This window comes from Amaranthus tricolor, chromosome 6, assembly GCF_026212465.1.
Source record: "Amaranthus tricolor cultivar Red isolate AtriRed21 chromosome 6, ASM2621246v1, whole genome shotgun sequence".
Classification (NCBI taxonomy): Eukaryota; Viridiplantae; Streptophyta; class Magnoliopsida; order Caryophyllales; family Amaranthaceae; genus Amaranthus; species Amaranthus tricolor.
The window spans coordinates 7,291,694-7,308,567 of record NC_080052.1 but is presented as its reverse complement, the minus strand read 5'-3'; the positions used below and the strand labels follow the sequence as shown (position 1 = coordinate 7,308,567).

General features: G+C 33.0%; 1 protein-coding gene across 2 annotated transcripts; it reads right to left on the bottom strand.

Moving 5' to 3' along the window:
* Positions 1–3,560: 3,560 nt before the first annotated feature.
* LOC130815292 (glucan endo-1,3-beta-glucosidase 14-like) lies at positions 3,561–11,495 on the bottom strand. Of its 2 annotated transcripts, none has more exons than XM_057681707.1 (3): positions 11,088–11,490; positions 8,719–9,755; positions 3,561–4,103 (listed from the first exon to the last, which is right to left on the bottom strand). In XM_057681707.1, the coding sequence occupies exons 1-3, from the start codon at positions 11,155–11,157 to the stop codon at positions 4,017–4,019; spliced, it is 1,194 nt and encodes a 397-aa protein (XP_057537690.1). In that variant the 5' UTR covers positions 11,158–11,490; the 3' UTR covers positions 3,561–4,016. The 2 variants fall into 2 exon arrangements, with proteins under 2 accessions (XP_057537690.1, XP_057537691.1); XM_057681708.1 differs by lacking the exon at positions 3,561–4,103 and adding an exon at positions 7,032–7,508 and having other exon boundaries at positions 11,088–11,495.
* Positions 11,496–16,874: the final 5,379 nt, after the last annotated feature.

Here is a 16,874-nt window from a genome sequence, read left to right as displayed (position 1 = left end):
GTGGAAAGGTGATGGTGGTTTTAAAAATGGTTACATGAGTAGGTTGGAAGAGTTGATTAACAATGAGCTTCCTAGTTGTGGTTTGAAGGCTTTTCCGCACATCAAATCGAGAATCAAACATTGGTTAGAGAAGTATAGCGCACTAGTTGAGATGCTATCTACTTCAAGTTTTGGGTGGGACGCCGACAAGAAGAGGTTGCAAGTAGAGAGAGCAGTGTTTGATGAATGGGCAAAGGTAAAGTTTTCTAGGCTTTTTGCTATCTACTTCAGCTTTTTTGCTATCTACACCAATTGTCTATTAATGTTGCTTTGGTTGTTGGTTTGAATTGGCCTTGTTGGATTTATGGTGTCTCATCCAGTTAAGATAATGTTGGAAGTATATGATACATTTTCTACATCCTGTGTGCAAGACAATAGAGTGAAAGACAATAGTTGTTTTAATAATCATCTCATCCAATTAAGATATTGTTGGAAGTATTTGATAACTTGTTGTGTAATCTCATTATTTATAAACCTGTGTAATCTCATTATTTTTTATGGAATAGGTTTATAAGAAAGTTAAAGGATTGTATGGAGTACCTTTTCCTTACTATGACATTCTTGAGGAGATTTATGCTAAAGATAAGGCCACGGGTGATCAGAGAGAGTCTTTTGTGGGAGCAATCAACAGTATAGATATTGAAGTTGCAAAGAAGCCAATTTTCATAGATAGTGATGAGGAAGATGATGCGGATTCAAGAACTCAGTCAACTACTCACTCTATACAATCCAAGAAGCATTCGATTAAACAAGAGAACGATAACTCAACATCTTCAAAAACAGCTAAGCTCAAGGAATAAAAGGGAAGAAAACTCTTCAAAGTGATGTTGATAAATTGGTTTCTTCTCTCCATGATTCTACAAGTAATTTCGGAAAAATTTTTGAAAATATTAATGCTAATCTTAGCACGATGGCTAGTGCGTAGGCCAAAGGCGAGGAGAGAGAGAGCAAAAGATGGATGAAAAAGTGAATAAAGTTTTGGAAGAGTAATGAAATTAGATGGCGTCTCACCCTCTGAAGCTTTAGAAGTAGCTACAATTCTCATTACCGAAGAACACAAGCTCTGAAACTTTTATCAAGCTCATTCAAACCTCAAGAAACAATATGTGCTTGATCTTCTCAAAAAAATGTGAAAATGATCTTATTAAAATAATGAGTTGAATAGTTGTCATTAATGGTTGTGCTTGTAGTTAGGTGCTTATTTCCTAGTTTATACACTTTTGCATTCCGAAAATAAAAAGTACTAGTTAAAACATAATGCAGATTATTAGTTGAAGTGTTGTAGTTATGTTTGATTTTATTTAGGCTTGAATATGTTGAGTTTTATTAAGGAAATGAAGGTTAATGCATGGAGAAAGCAAGAAAATGTGGGGCTTTAGTATAATTTTTTGATATATATTGTTCATTTGATTTGTTACTTACGATGCCACCCTAAAAATTTAAGCAAGTAACTAAATATCAAAATCAAACAACAAATAAGGGAAAGGTAAACAAGTGTTTCCCTTACATGGTCATACCAAACACCAAATAACCATAACTCATACCTTTACCCTTACCCATCTTTATCAATTCTCTTTCCATTACATTTTTTCTTTCAGTACCAAACATCCCCTAAGATTAAATATATTTCAGAACGGGGATTGAATAAAGTATATTGTTTTCATATTTTACTTTTGTTAGGATCCAAACGAATAGGATTGTTAGGATCCTAAGGTCTTTATAACAAATTATGTCTTTAAGATTAAAGTGTTTTTGGAGATAGTATAATATATGTTGTCTCTATTTTTTTAGATGTATTCTCTTGTGTCCTTCAAGACTTCATCAACTTATAGTGAGCTACACTACATTTGAATCTTCAAACCCTTATGAAATATAATGCTTGAAAGAGTATATGGTCAAATCTTCGTTACACAAAAATATGGGTGTTGTTGAAAGACTCTAAACAAAAAGTCTAATCTCATATAAAATCTAATAATCTTACTCGACTTCATCCCACCCCGTCTTTAACTCCATTCAATTCAACATTTGAACCTCACTCCTATTTCAACTTTTTTAGAAGATTTAATTTTCTATTTTAGAAAAATTTGTATTTTCTTAAATTGATATAGAAATGAATATGCAAGATTTTGATATGGACATATAAAAATACAATTATACGATTCAGCAGTGGTTTGAGAGTTTAAATCATATTAAAGTCAAATAAATAAAATCCAAATTGGAATCTAAGTTGAAAGATATTTAATTTTTATTTTAAGGTTTAGAGCAAAATCAAAATGTGCAATATTTAATCTGAGTTCGACTTATTAACATCTCTAATTCATAAGTTAAAAAATAAACTTAAAAAATTAGAAATACTTGCTTGTCTCTTGAAGACTGCTCATGCATCTATATAGTAAAATGACAAACCAAAAGCAATTTCTAAAATACAAAGATTATCTCAAAAAAAAAAAAAAAAAAAAAGCAGATAAGCATACCAAAAACACAACAGTGTTTTATAAATAACTTTCATAATGAGTTTGCTTTTGACTTTTGAACTATTTCCGATAAACTTCTAATAACCTTATAACTAATTTCTATTAAAAATCTTCATAACAACCGATTATTACCAAGTACTTTTAGTTGATTAAACCAGCCAAACAGATAAAAAAATTCCACCCTTCAACTTATGGCAAAATCAACGCTAGAAAATCACAATTAAAAGGTTGTGGGTTTAATCATCGTCAACCTACTCAGTGTCTTTCGCTCATAGAAAACTAAGGACAAGGTTTGAAAAGGAAAAGACGGCGGCAACTCATACCCATAAAGAAAAGCACGGCCAAAGTGCTCCGGCTCAAAGAAGATAAAGAGACGTAGATACACATGAAAGATAACTTAAAGACCTATAAATAAATAAAGGAAAACCACTACAAAAGGAAAACAAAGAAATAGTACAACGGAAACGAGAAAAATAAGAGATTAAGAATACTAAAAGGTAAACTAAGAAGACTCTTTGAAAGCAAGAGGACACTAAAAGCAAGAGATTGTGGGTTTAATCACTCTGTTAATTAAAAAAACGACAATTTCAGCTTCCCTTCATCTACTTTGAAAGGGCTAGCCCGAGTAACCAAGTCCATACAGAAAGCTATATAGCATGTGTTGTGCTTGGCCATTCTAAAATTTATCAATTTCATCGAAAATGACAGCTTAAGCATTTCGACATTTCGGGATCAGTGAAACATTCACGGAACACAAGCTCTTGGACAAAGTCAAACAGATGACAGCTTCGGACATTTCCTCGTAAAACCATTTTAAACACTGTATCTCATATAACTGTCTGAACCATAAATAACACCAACCACAAAATCCTCGTAAGATTTAACTTAGCACAAGTTCAACAACAAATATCAATATACTTTCTCTAGATTTTAATAGTTGCTACACTTATGTTTTTCACGCTATTCAATGTACAATTTTAATCTTAATATTTTTAATTTCATATGATAAAAAATTCTAAAAAATTAATAAATAAAAATACGCATTAAGACGAACAAACAAAATCTGACTTGATTATGTTTTACATTCTACATGGAGAAAATATATACTAAATAAGATCAGTGGATGAACAGTAGTTGCTACATGAATAATAGCCGCTAATAAAATCAAGAGGAAGTAAAAAATTTAGAAAAATGCTTACATTCAATTCAGAGGCCTAAATCCTAATAGTAAATGCAAAGCAACAAAACGTATAGTCTGGTGGCTAAGTAGAAGGAATTAGATAAATTCTGCATTTTGCAGAAGGAAGATTTTATTCGCTAAGCAAAATGATTTATATGTTGCTAAACTCGACAAAAATTACCAGCATAGTCTAGCAAGCATTTCAATAGTTACAAAAAATATCAGTGGCCGCGGAGAAGCTTAAACATGGTTTGTAACAGCACAACAGAAATTTTATCGACCATTCAAAGAATACCTGCTAGCCGGTTCGTAATGCTGATATATCAGAATCTCAAGAGCAGAAATAACGTTATCATACAGGTAGTAAATATCGTGGAGTAGGGTGTCAACCAACCTTGAGCCCGCATATCCTGATAATCAAAGCAAAAAGAATATCAGTTAACGAACGGCATTCACATAATAGGTGTAAAACGCACACACGATGAGTTTCTAAGAAGCATTACGACTGTATTGCAAGATACTTCAAATAGACCATCCAGTACACGGATCGATTTAGAAAGACGATAAACTGTTCAATACAGTGAACTGTCACCAAGACTTGAACATAAGGACACTACTATAATTAATCTCGAGAATTCAGATTTTTGTGATAAAAGAAAGGCAGGTATCAATATTGACCGTTCTCTCCGTTCTCACGATTTCAAATATCCAATGTTAGCACATCATCTTCCTCAAGCTTGTAAGAGGTCCACACACCACATGCATATGACATACGGAACTAAGCATAGGCATGATGGATATTGCGATATGTAAGAACACACTAGAAAACTCTAACATTCCACTATGCCGCTTAATCACCAAGCGTGATACAGTTTCAAGGGCATCAACATTTATAACAATTCCCTTTCCAGAAAAGAGTGGGCGGGGAGAGGCAGCCAAACCTACATTCTATAAGCCGGGACTGTTAGCATCAAAGTGGAGATGAAAAAGAAATCATCAGTGGACACGATATCACTCTCAGAGTACTACATAAAACCAAACCTTCTAGGGTGCTTGGATATGGAAGGCTCTCTACAAAAATTTTCATCAGAAAAAATGACATTTACGACACGTTTGATTATTGGTATTATTAGTGGAAATGTAATGCAAAAACATGATGTAATTTTGTTATAAAAACTATTTGATAAGGAATATAGTTAAGATTTTCCTATCCTAATCCTTTATTTGTCCATAAAATTTAGGAAAAATTACCTAGAATAATCCAACCTTTTACTGATTTCCTTACAATAATTTCAACTTTTGATTAATTATGAATAATCTCAACTGTAGGAGGTAGGGGTGTAAGTAATTTGGTGAAAAACTGAACACCGAACCCTAAAATTGTTATATCTTCAATTTGATTTATTTGAATTTTTGCCTTCATTTTTAGATTTTTGTTGAAAGTTTTTTACTTGTTCAAATTAAAAACCCTAAAATTGTTAATATCTATTTAGGAGCTTTGCAAAGCATAATTTTGAAACAATACATGCAAATTTGATTTTCGGTGCAAAATATACAAATCGGTGCAATTCGGTCTATTCAGTTCAACATGGATTGTTATTTTAAAATTCGGTTTGGTTCAATTTGGATTATAAATATTATGATTTAGATTTGGACTAAAAATATCAAAACCAAATTTATTCGGTTTGATTTGGATTTGTATCGAATCCAAACCAAAAACCAAACTTTCACCCCTAGTAGGAGGTATTTGCTAAGAATGCACCAATTCACCTATGACCTATACAACAAGTCATTTTACAAAAAAAAAAAAAAAAAAATTTAAAATTTTAAAAAAAATGAAAAATTTTTAAAAAAGTTAAATAGAAAATATCAAGTTTAATTTTTGCTTTTAACTTTTAATTTTAATATTTTAAAAAAATTCCTTTTACTTTTTAAGTAAGTAACTAGTAAAAACCGATTACCATTTGGACAACAATATTATTGGATAAGTAACCCTAAAATTGAGATTATTCATGGTAAATCAAAAGTTGAAAATTATTGTGGAAAAATCAAATAAATTTGAATTATTTTGGTTAATTTTTCATAAATTTATTCCCATCACATCCATTACCACTTAAGGTGATATTAGGTATAAATGAAAATTTGTGATTGAAAAAACATGTCTGAGGATGAGAGTTTCATTGCCATGAGAATGGAATAGTGAATTTCGTCGAACTTAACACTAGAATACATCCCTAGTACCACCATTTAGCATCATTAACCAAATGGAACGATAATGGCATTGGAGTATTGGAATGATCTGAGGTGCACCTAGAAGTAATATTTCATCTATACTTTGAGCTTCTCGAATCTAGAACAGATTCTCATCCCTAAGCATTTTTTTATATAACAAAGCAACTTCATTCCTAAATAAATATTGAAAACTCCTCATCCCTAAGCATTTTTTTATATAACAGAGCAAATTAATTACTCATTTTATGTGCTTAATTGATGTGTTTCTATACCATTTTATATACTTTCCTACTGGATTTTGCGCTTGTTTGAATGTTTTGGGTCTCCACTTGGTTTGCAAATAGTATGAGCAAAATTGTTATTTAGCATAAGTTTATATAGGCATGGGAACACAATACACGGAGTGGGCTAAATTTGGAAAGGTTTGAAGCTTCAAGAAGGGGAGGAAACAAGAACTCGTAGACACGGTTAGGTATCTATGACCCTAGTGGATATCTAGTCTAATACCTAGCCGAGTATCCTTCAGCCGTAAACTTCACATTTACCCAGTTCACCTCAATTGTCTCTTATTTTATGTAAAGATTTTGGACATAGGTATATACCTTTTGTTGTGGTCCCCTCTTTAATTTGTACACATGGACCTCATTTTATGGTGGTCTCCTCCTTAATTTGTACATGTGCAAACCATTTTATTGTAATCCCCTCCTAATTTATAGATGTAAACACCTTTATTATGGTTTCCTTCTTACCTTAATAATTGTGCATATCCCAAATAGCACATTTGGTCTGATTTGGAGAGAGTATTATAAATAAGCCTTTGGGCATTGTAACCAATTAAGGGTCCGTTTGGTTCAGTGAGCAGGATTGGAATGGTATGAAACCCCATACCAGGATGGTATGAATTCAGAACCCCATACTAGACTAAAACTGTTTGGTTCAATCCTGTAATAGATAATCAATCCATTCACACTGCTTGGTTCAATTATGGAATGGATTCTCTGTCCAGTTTATATATATATATATATATATATATATATATATATATATATATATATATATATATATATATATATATATATATATATATATATAGATACATACATACATTTATTAAACACACAAATACATACACACATATTATGTTTAAGTAAATTACAACCGAAATGTGTTTAAGTAAATAAAAATAAATAAATAAATAAACCTAATAATAATAATAATAATAATAAATAATAATAATAAAAACAAGTATAAAAAGCCCATGAAACCCTAAATACTAAGCCAACCGTCAAACTCCCCCCTTCTCCTCCTTTCTCTTCTTCTTCCTTCCTCCCTCACTCCCGCATCCTTTCCCTTCCCGCACAGCAGCCCAGCCGCCCACAGAACACCACCAGCACCTCACCTCCGCCAGCAACCAGCCGCCAACAGCAACCAGCAGCAGGGTTGCGATTTCTTTTCAACCCAAGCAGCCGCTGCCCAGCAGCCACGACCGCCCGCTTGCTCCTCCTCTTCAGCCGCTGCAATAAAGCTTGTGGCTTTATTCTTGCCATCTACCCCTTCTTTAATTTCCCAAATTTTAAATCTTTCTAAATACCCAAAAGAGAAAAAGATAAAAATTAAGCAATCAAAATGATGAACAATATTTATTTCCATAATTAGGGTTGATATTAATTCTCCAAAATTTAAAGAAAATGAAAAATTTAGAGAATTTAAGACATACCCAAGTTGAAATTCAGCAAAAATTGGACGTAAATGAAATCTAAAAGCTCTCCTTTGAAATTAGGGTTTGAATATGGGATGGAATGGAGTTTGAAACTTGAGGGGTAGGAGGGTATGGGATTCTAGAGGATTGGAATGGGATGAGAATCCAGAGGGTATGACATCCCAATGTAAAAATGCCTAACCAAACATTGGAATGGTTGTGATACCATTCCATACCATTAAAAATGAACCAACCAAACATGCCCTAAGTTTATTTTAGGGTTTGATGTAAAAGACTTCCATTTACACTATTATAATGAAGTTTAAATCTTTCTCTAATGTTTTTTATCTTTAATGCTTTCTAACTGTTTAATAGTTTAATTTCTTTCCCATCTTTTGAGATTAGTTCTAGGGTGGAATGGTAGGATTATTGAATAATTGAATAGGAAACAAAGATTTAAAGATAGCTTATCCTGTATTGGTTCAGATTAGTGCGAAAGTGCTAGTTTAATCATGGCACACAACACGTTTAGATTAGTATGCTCATGTAGCATCACAGACTTACGGTACACCAAAGGTGGAATGTAGATCCCTAATTTACCTAGCTATGTTTATTTATGAGTTTAAAGTATTTACTATGTGGTTCATCTGTTTCAACAACACAATCCTTGCATAATAATCTGCATAGCTGTATACAAATCAGCAACAGGAAAAGACTATTCTACGTGTTCGACTTACACTTGCTCTAAGACTAACTCTAAAGGTAATGGAGCTATAAATCTTTATTTTTGACCACCGTAGTTGTGTGACTGGCCACGTGTCAGCCGTAGTTGGATGTTTAATCTAAGACTATTCTACGTGTTTGACTTAGACTTACTCTAAGACTAACTCTACAGGACCGTGCTAAGCCTTTGAGTGTGCGGGGAGTCATTTCTACGAGGTTTGCTTCACCTCTCAAAAGCACTATATCATAGAGTGGGTTTATTTAAATTAAGATCTAAATAGAGCATGAGATCAAAGCAGTACCATAACCAAAACTGAAAGTGAACCATACATATATTCTTTGAATTCAAAATATAGATATCAGTTGCGTACCTTCAATGATAAAAATGAAGACGCTACAGCAGATGACTTCAATGCAGGAAATCCGACATCATAAGAAATACTGCCATCAGGTTTCCATAGCCCAAAGTTCCTCTCATGAGTTGGCCCAGGTTTGTCATCCTCGTTAAATATTGCAAACACGTAAGCTCTAAGCATAATTTTTGGCCTCATAGGAGTTCCCTTCCTCAAAGCTAACCTCTTCCGCAAATTGTAATGATATGTCCTTGCATTTTCTACGGTAGCAACTTCTTCACTTGGATCCCCACGAGATGCCCAACCAGTCTCGGTAACTATGATCTCCATCTTCTTAAATCCTGCATCTTCCAAAGCAGCATAAGCAGCATCAATCTGCGCATCAAGTAAGTTGTCGTAATGGAGTTTTGTTTGAGAATCAATAATGCCTGCGTTCTTTTGGAAAAGAGCATAGTTCAGGTCGATGTGTTTTGGATCACTCATGTAAGTTAGGAAAGGATACGCATTCAAACAAAAAGGAGACTTAATCTGTGAGAAAAAGTTCATAAGCGGCACCATGTACTCCTTGACATTGTCTCTGAATGTACAATTAGATGGAGGGTATGAATTATCAAAAACACCAAAACTATGGGATGTAGTTATTTGAATTTTATGATCAAGACCGAGACTCTTAGTTGCATTATAGATATTTTTCACTGCACCTAGAAGAACTCCCCAGAGCTGTTGATCATTCTCGAATACTTCGTTTCCAATCGCAATACCAACAATACGAGTCTGAGGATAAAATTGTTGTATGTTGTCTTTGACCCAATTCAGGGCGTGATCAGCATTTGCACTCATGTCTTGGAGGTAACCATTTGGAAGTCCAACAACTAACTCAAGTCCGGTTCCGCTGAAAGCCTGAAGCACGCTATGATTAAAGTCAAATATTCGAACATTTCGTATCTTTGCAGCTCTCAAAAGCTGAACGACTTTCTCCGGTGAAGGGATATTATCAGCAATTCTACCATAATTAATGCCATAAGTTCCAGTAAAAGCAATTACTGTCAAAGTAGCTGAAAGAAGGAACAGAAGTAGCACAGTAAAGATTAAATCTTCCATTGTCACCGAATATAATAACAGAAGGTTAGAACGCTTCAAAATATGTAAGAAACAATTGTTCTACCTATTAAACAGCTTTAATAGAGTACAACTATTTCAATATATTCAGTTTTAATCATATTAAAAAAATAACTTTAGTAATAGCCAAATTAACCAGGAATCAGAAACTCCCCATCAAATTCTGTTTCAAAAACTACGCCCCAAAACTCTAGATCGACTTTTCAAAAACTTCTTTCTCCAAACCCCAATTTAATGTGCTAACGAAAAAATGCTTCAATATACAATCTATTAAAATATGAGATAAAAAAAAGACACCATTGTATGAATAATTTGTTTCGAGAACTCTAACGGCCCGTTTGATGTTTGGTATTAAATGGTGAGAACGATAATGTAAAATTAATGTAATTTTAGTTTAAAATGATCTATTCAAGTTTGATGGTCATACTTGTCTCACTTCAATCATCTCATTTTCTCCACAAAACTCATTTTATTGCATTACAATTTAAAGAGGTATTATTAGGTGGTAATAGAAAGTTGTGAACAAACGAACTATTTTGTGATCAAAGTTAAATCATAAAACTTTACATCAAACTCATTCTAATTACTACCATTTAGTACCAACAATCAAACGGGTTTTAATAGTCTAACTTAATATTTCCTCTTTTCATTTCGGTTCTCCATATCTTGTCGTACTCCCTTTCCGGTACCTTCGGGTAAGAGCAAATCTAGGCCATCTAATATAGAGTTGATGTAATTTTGGTCGAAAATTCTCTTTTCAAGTTTGATGGTCATACTTGTCCCACTTCAATCATCTCATTTTCTTCACAAAACTCATTCTATTGCATTACCATTTAAAGAGGTATTAAATCCAGGCCATCTAATATACTGTGTACTCAATCCAAATTGAATGGTACATCACAATAGAGGCTTATTCTATTAAATCCAGAGATGCAATCAAAATCATTCATAATAATTCTAACAAATTCCATCAAAGCTACACACTTTTATTAGTAACTATCAAAATTTGTACCATAATCACACACAGCAACAAAATTTATGATTTTGATTATAAATTGAAAACAACCACCGAATTACATGCAAAACATTCAAACTGAAACGAAACCACCCAATTCAAAATATTTGAATTAAAAGAAATTTTATATAAAGAACATAATCCCTACATGTGTAATACTTAAATAACTCATATAAATAATTTCAATTTCCTTATTAATAATCAAAAAATAACAAGAGAAAAGAATTAATCTTGAATTAAGAAGAAATATTACCTAAGTGAGATGTGAAAAGCAAGAACAGGAAAGAAACCAATCTGCAGAATCTCATTGATTTGTGCATCATCTGAACTTGTATAACTTCACAATATTGAACTTTGCAGCCTTCAACTAAAACAGAAAGTTCAAAACTTTTTTGACTTCATATCTTACCATTCAATTTGTAAGATGCATGAAAAACCCTTAAAATTAAATAACTCTATTTGAAATTAAAGATTTTGTATTTTTGAAACACTGGTTATTCAAGAAATCCCCAGGTTACTGAAAAAATCAAAACAATCATTGAGGTTGTATTATTACTGATTTTGACAACTATTCAAAACAGTTTTATTTCTCCATTTTCAAAAGTGATTTTAAGGGTGTTTTAATCATGAAGAATAAGAAAAAAGAGGGAATTCAAATTGGTGGGTGTTATGAGGTTTTATAAGGAAATTTATTGGGTTTTGGATTTATTTTTATTTTTTTTTTTGAAAATGTTCTTGTTGTTATGCAAAAGGTTTATGTAAAAGTTTACAAAAAAATTTGATTTGGTTAAACTATAGTCAAAAAGAGTAAACTATGAGAATAATTTACATCTCAAATTCACAACGGAGGGATTTAGTTACTTTCTTTATTTTTTAAATAAACACCATTATTAAACTTCGCCATTATTTTTATTTTATCGTCACTCCTATTTAAATAAAATGATGATAATGTCCCTAAACTTAAAATTTGTGTAAAACATTTCAATCTCTCTCATTAACACTTTTATCACTCTAAAACACTAAATCAAAACTTAAAATTTGTGGAACTGAAGCTAAGGAAATAAAATCCCAATCAACAATTCGAGGTAATTTGTAATCGAATTTTATTCCAAAATTCAAAAAAAAGATATTATTCGAACTATAGTCGCGTGCGACCCAACCGCAGAAAAGTCGCACAAAACGCACGACTGGACCGCGACTGAGCCGCGGTCTAGTCGCGCGTTTTGTGCGACTCCTCCGCGGTTGGGTCGCGCGCGACTGGTGTTCGAATATTTTTTTTTTGAATTTTTGTGTTTTATATTATTAATTAATAATAATGAATATTTAAGTTAATAAATTATATTTGTTAATAATAATTAATTTAATATTATTATTTTTTTTTGAAAATTAATTATATTAACAATAATAATATTAAATTAATAATTATATTGATATTGATTTAAGAATTGTATTTATTGTGTAATTATTTAGGTTACCTTTCTAGATAACATTCAATATGTATAGATAAATATGCTAATAAAAATGGTAAAAAGTATTAATGTAAATTAACACAAGCTATTCGAGTAGTTTAGAAATACAACACAACACCAACAATTAGCTTTTAATTACGAACACAAATAGTCTATGAAGGGCCTTGCCCTCTAAAAACTTGTCATTCGGCAAATAAATCTCTAACTTCTCCCATATATAGATCAGCAGTTTGTCTTTCCCGGGTGGTTATATCCACAATAGCAAGCATCTGAGCAGTAGCGTGATTCGACTCCAAAATTCATTTGCAAACTGTACAAAAAAAATAGTTTTAACAAAATAATAAATAGCATTTAAGTAATGGAAACAAATAAATAGAAACACTAACGTGTTCAACTCTACTATCAGCTGCACCAAAACCAGCACTCGGTCCTTCGCCGGGGAGGACACTCTAAACCAGTCAACATAATTAGGAACAACCTCTGCTGAAACAGATGCCCGACAAAGTGCCTGATCACCAACACGGGGACAATAGGGGAACCTACTCCATTTCTCAGTGTAAATTAGCGGAGAAGCAAAGGTCACGGAATAGTACCCTATACCGGTCACAGAGCTTAGGTAGGTCTCACAGGAGAGGGGGGGGGGTGGAATAGCCTGTACAAAACCCAACTGTCTAACTATCCTCTCAGGCAAATACACCTCGATGATATCAAAACAGGTGATACCCACGATAAAGGCGGTGCGTGGGTGCTCATTTAATAATGCCTTAGGAGAAGTAATATATGGAGTCTATTCCACCTGCTTACAAGTAAAATTATCATAAATAAAATAATCTAAAATTAAAATTAAATGTATAACAATGTGTAATGTGATGTACAAAACCTGAGTCTCTGTTATGGAGTCCAATATACTCCTACAGTCTCTCAGCCTGCTGAGCTCACGAACTGGCTTCTGCGTGGACCACACCTCAGCCCTCATCTTGTTAGGCACATCAGCTTGACAAGGATGGGGGCGAAAGGCCGAGAAGTACTCGTAGATCCATGTCTGTAACATTGTAAGACAACCAGCAATAGTCTTGCTTCAGCCTCAGACGCCATACCTAGTTATCGATACAAATACGCCAAAGTCTGCACCCCAAGCAATCTCATCCTGATCGGCATTCACAGTAAGTATAGGGTGAGGTCGCATCGCAATTCTAGTCTTATCCACCAGCAGTGTTGAACCCACAATAGCCATGTAATATGTTTTAGACTGTGTCTCTAAAGCTTGAGACCGGTGGCACATGTGCATAATTTCACCAACGTTGATGCTCCCGCTAGTTAAGTACCCCTTCTTTCTCAGCTCAGACATGGGCTCTCCAAATAGACCGGCCAACGCGAGCTTCTACTCACCATCAGCAGGTTCAGCGCGGAGTGAACCTTCAGTACCAATACCTAAAATGCTTTGCACGTCGTGCAACATAATGGTCATCTCCGCCGAAGGCATGTGGATGGTGTTGGTATCCGGCTGCCACCTCTCCACAAAGGTCATAATTAAAACACTATCAATATACTGGTGCATAATGTATGGCAGACAATCAAGGGGAGTAGCAGGTAAAACTCCGTACAGCTCATCAGACATATCATGCAGTCTGATGATCGCCTCCAGCGACTTCTTCCTAGTACGACACTCCAAATTCAGTGGCGTACGCTCAGAGCCCTCAAAAATAACCTTAGCTATATGCCCCCCATAGTTGGGTATCAAGCGGGAGTCAGTGGGGCCCCCGGGCTGGGGTGATATGATCAGCCAGTCCGTTTTAGTGGACTTTTAGTGCCTCCTCCCCTGTGGAGCCACATCGTCAACCTGGTTGTCTTCTGTATGATCAGAAGCACCTGCCATACTAGGGTCTGCCCGTGTAAACTTACCAGCATGCCCTCGCATGACCGTCCAATCAACAAGCTGACCACCAGAGCCTTTGTAGTCACTATCCTCATCACTGGAGCCCCCCGAATTACTCTGCAGTTTTTCTGGTCCTCAAAATGAGTACGCACTTGGTGCAGCGTACTCAAACGTTGGGCCTGACTATGTCTCCTCTCAGTAAGGTCGGGCTAGAACTATTTCCGCTCAACATGCCTCTAAAAAACCCTTTCCTCTTCCTTAGTTACCAACCATTTACTACAATTTTTATAATTTAATTAACTATTAATAATAAATTAAAATAATAAAATATTACGTTAAGTGAATTACATGAATAAAAATAATAATTAATTAACATATTAATTCATGATTGGAAATGATTACTTAATTAACATTAATAAATTCCCGGCACTAAAAAGAATATTAAATTAATATTAATTACATTAATAATATTAATTTAATAAATATTTAATAATATAAATTATTAACAGATAATATAATTCATACATATAAACTAATAACATTTAAAATAGATATTATTAAATTAATAAGTCAAATTACTAAACATTTAATTAATATATTATATTCGTTAATAATTATTATTTAATATTATTATTATTATAATTAATTTTCAAAATAATAATAATATTATTAAATTAATTATTATTAAAAAATATAATTTATTAACATAAATATTAATTAATAACATATAAAAAGCAAAAATTAAAAAAAAAAAGAATTCTTGTAACTATTGGAATGTTATGTGATAAGAAATTTCTTATTAGACTGAAAGGTAAATTAGGCCAGAATTCCTATATACAGAATTTTGGTTTGTTAAGAAGATTCATGAAAAAAAGATTTCTTTAGTTGCCTCCCTTGCACTAGTGTCTAGTTACTACGTACTCGCTCCTTTTTGTCAATATATTTACACACACACACATAAGGTAATACGCCAAGTAGGGGTTTATAATATGTTAAGCAGGGTTCACAAAATATGTCAAGTAGGTGCTTTTAACATGCTGAAGTTGTCAAGTATGTGTTATGTTCTACAAGTGTTTAAGTTATTTGCTGTAGTTGTTGTTATGAGTTGTAGGTATTTTTGTTATGTTCAGTAGATGTTTAGGTTATTTGTTGTAGGTACTTATATTATATATTGTAAGAGTTTATATTATGTGTTGTCGGTGCTTAGGTTATTTGGTGTAGGAGTTTATGTTATGTGATGTAGGTGTTATATGTCAATTTCAATATGTAAAAATACTTACTATAACTAATTCAAAATGCCTACATCAACAATTCAAAATGCCTACTTCAGTATGCAAAAATACCTACAAAAATTAGTTCAAACGCCTACTAAAACTAGTTCAAAATAGCTACAAAAAATTATAGTAGGTGTTTTTATAAAATGTGTGCGCATAATATGTATTTTTGAAAATTGAGTTGGGCTTTAGAAGCCGTCTCTAAAAGAGACAGCCTACCAAGAGAGTACTCTAAATCAATCCATATGATGCAGCTAGCAAAACTCACAAATTTGGTACATTAGAAAGGTCTTTAAAGACCGTACTAGTAATAAGATCATACATGCAAAAAAGGGAATACAAACGTCAAAGATTCTTTATCACCAACCTCCTTTTTACATTTAAAAGATATTTTTAAATAAAGAAAAAAAAAGTCTTGTTGATGAGAATTGAGAATGTATGAGTATAATATTGTACACCTTTTGGATATATGAATAAGAAGTAACAAAAGCATCATTTTCAAGTTTAGTGGCATCAACGCTGTTGTGACGCAAAAAGCTTAGTTTTATGAAACAATAACACCATCTTTTTTATTCCATCAAAACTTCTTTGAATCTTTTTGTGCTCTTTTATGTTATTCACTTTCATAAAGTAACATAAATTATTCTCCATTTTTTTTGTTTTATAAGACAACTTCAGCTTGGATGTAAGTCTGGAATCTGGATATCTTGTTATCTTTGCTAATAAGGAAAGATAACTTAGTACTTCGTAGAGAAGAACCACCTATGCTTAAGAAAAGTTAATTTGAGGGTTTGCATCATAAACTGATAAGTTTGTCACTAGACATGTACATAACAAGATTCGTATAAGAGGAAAGTAGACTGCACACAAACCTGATGAGATTCCATCCTAAACTAATTACTAATAGAAGTAGTTACCTCTTTCTTATTATTTGATGTGAGATCATATATGAGTTATTTTTCCAATATAAACATTATTTATGTGTCCTGCCAACGTAAATTCTAGTATTTTGGGGTCCAAGGTCCCTATATTGATGGGGGCTCATCATAAATTCAAAGAAAGTCCGATCCAATTTAGTCAAGCCCAAATTAAACAATTGTCGTGGAGAAAGTCGAGCCAAATTTTCGATCATAGATAATCAGTCTGTTTCATCATTTGTCAGCTCTAGCACAAATTTATTCGATGCTATTCTCAATACAAATCCAACTTCTATAATAATTCAATAATCCAAATGAGATAAGTTTTACAACTCATAAAAGTCATTACAAGTTTTCTTAAATTATCTCTAAGCTATTTGAATTTAATCTTCATATTCAAACACCATCTAACATAAGCATCGAATGGGCTTTTTTGAGTGTCACCTTTGAGTTAATTGCCTTTAATTTGTTTATCTTAAAGATTTATTCGAAGATCTTCATCCA

Coding starts and splice junctions, on each gene's coding strand:
- LOC130815292 (XM_057681707.1), bottom strand. CDS start 11,157: ATGATGCACAAATCAATGAGATTCTGCAGATTGGTTTCTTTCCTGTTC. Junction 9,756..11,087: donor GCTTTTCACATCTCACTTAG/GTAATATTTCTT, acceptor TCCTTCTTTCAG/CTACTTTGACAGTAATTGCT. Junction 4,104..8,718: donor CTTCATTTTTATCATTGAAG/GTACGCAACTGA, acceptor TTTGATTATCAG/GATATGCGGGCTCAAGGTTG.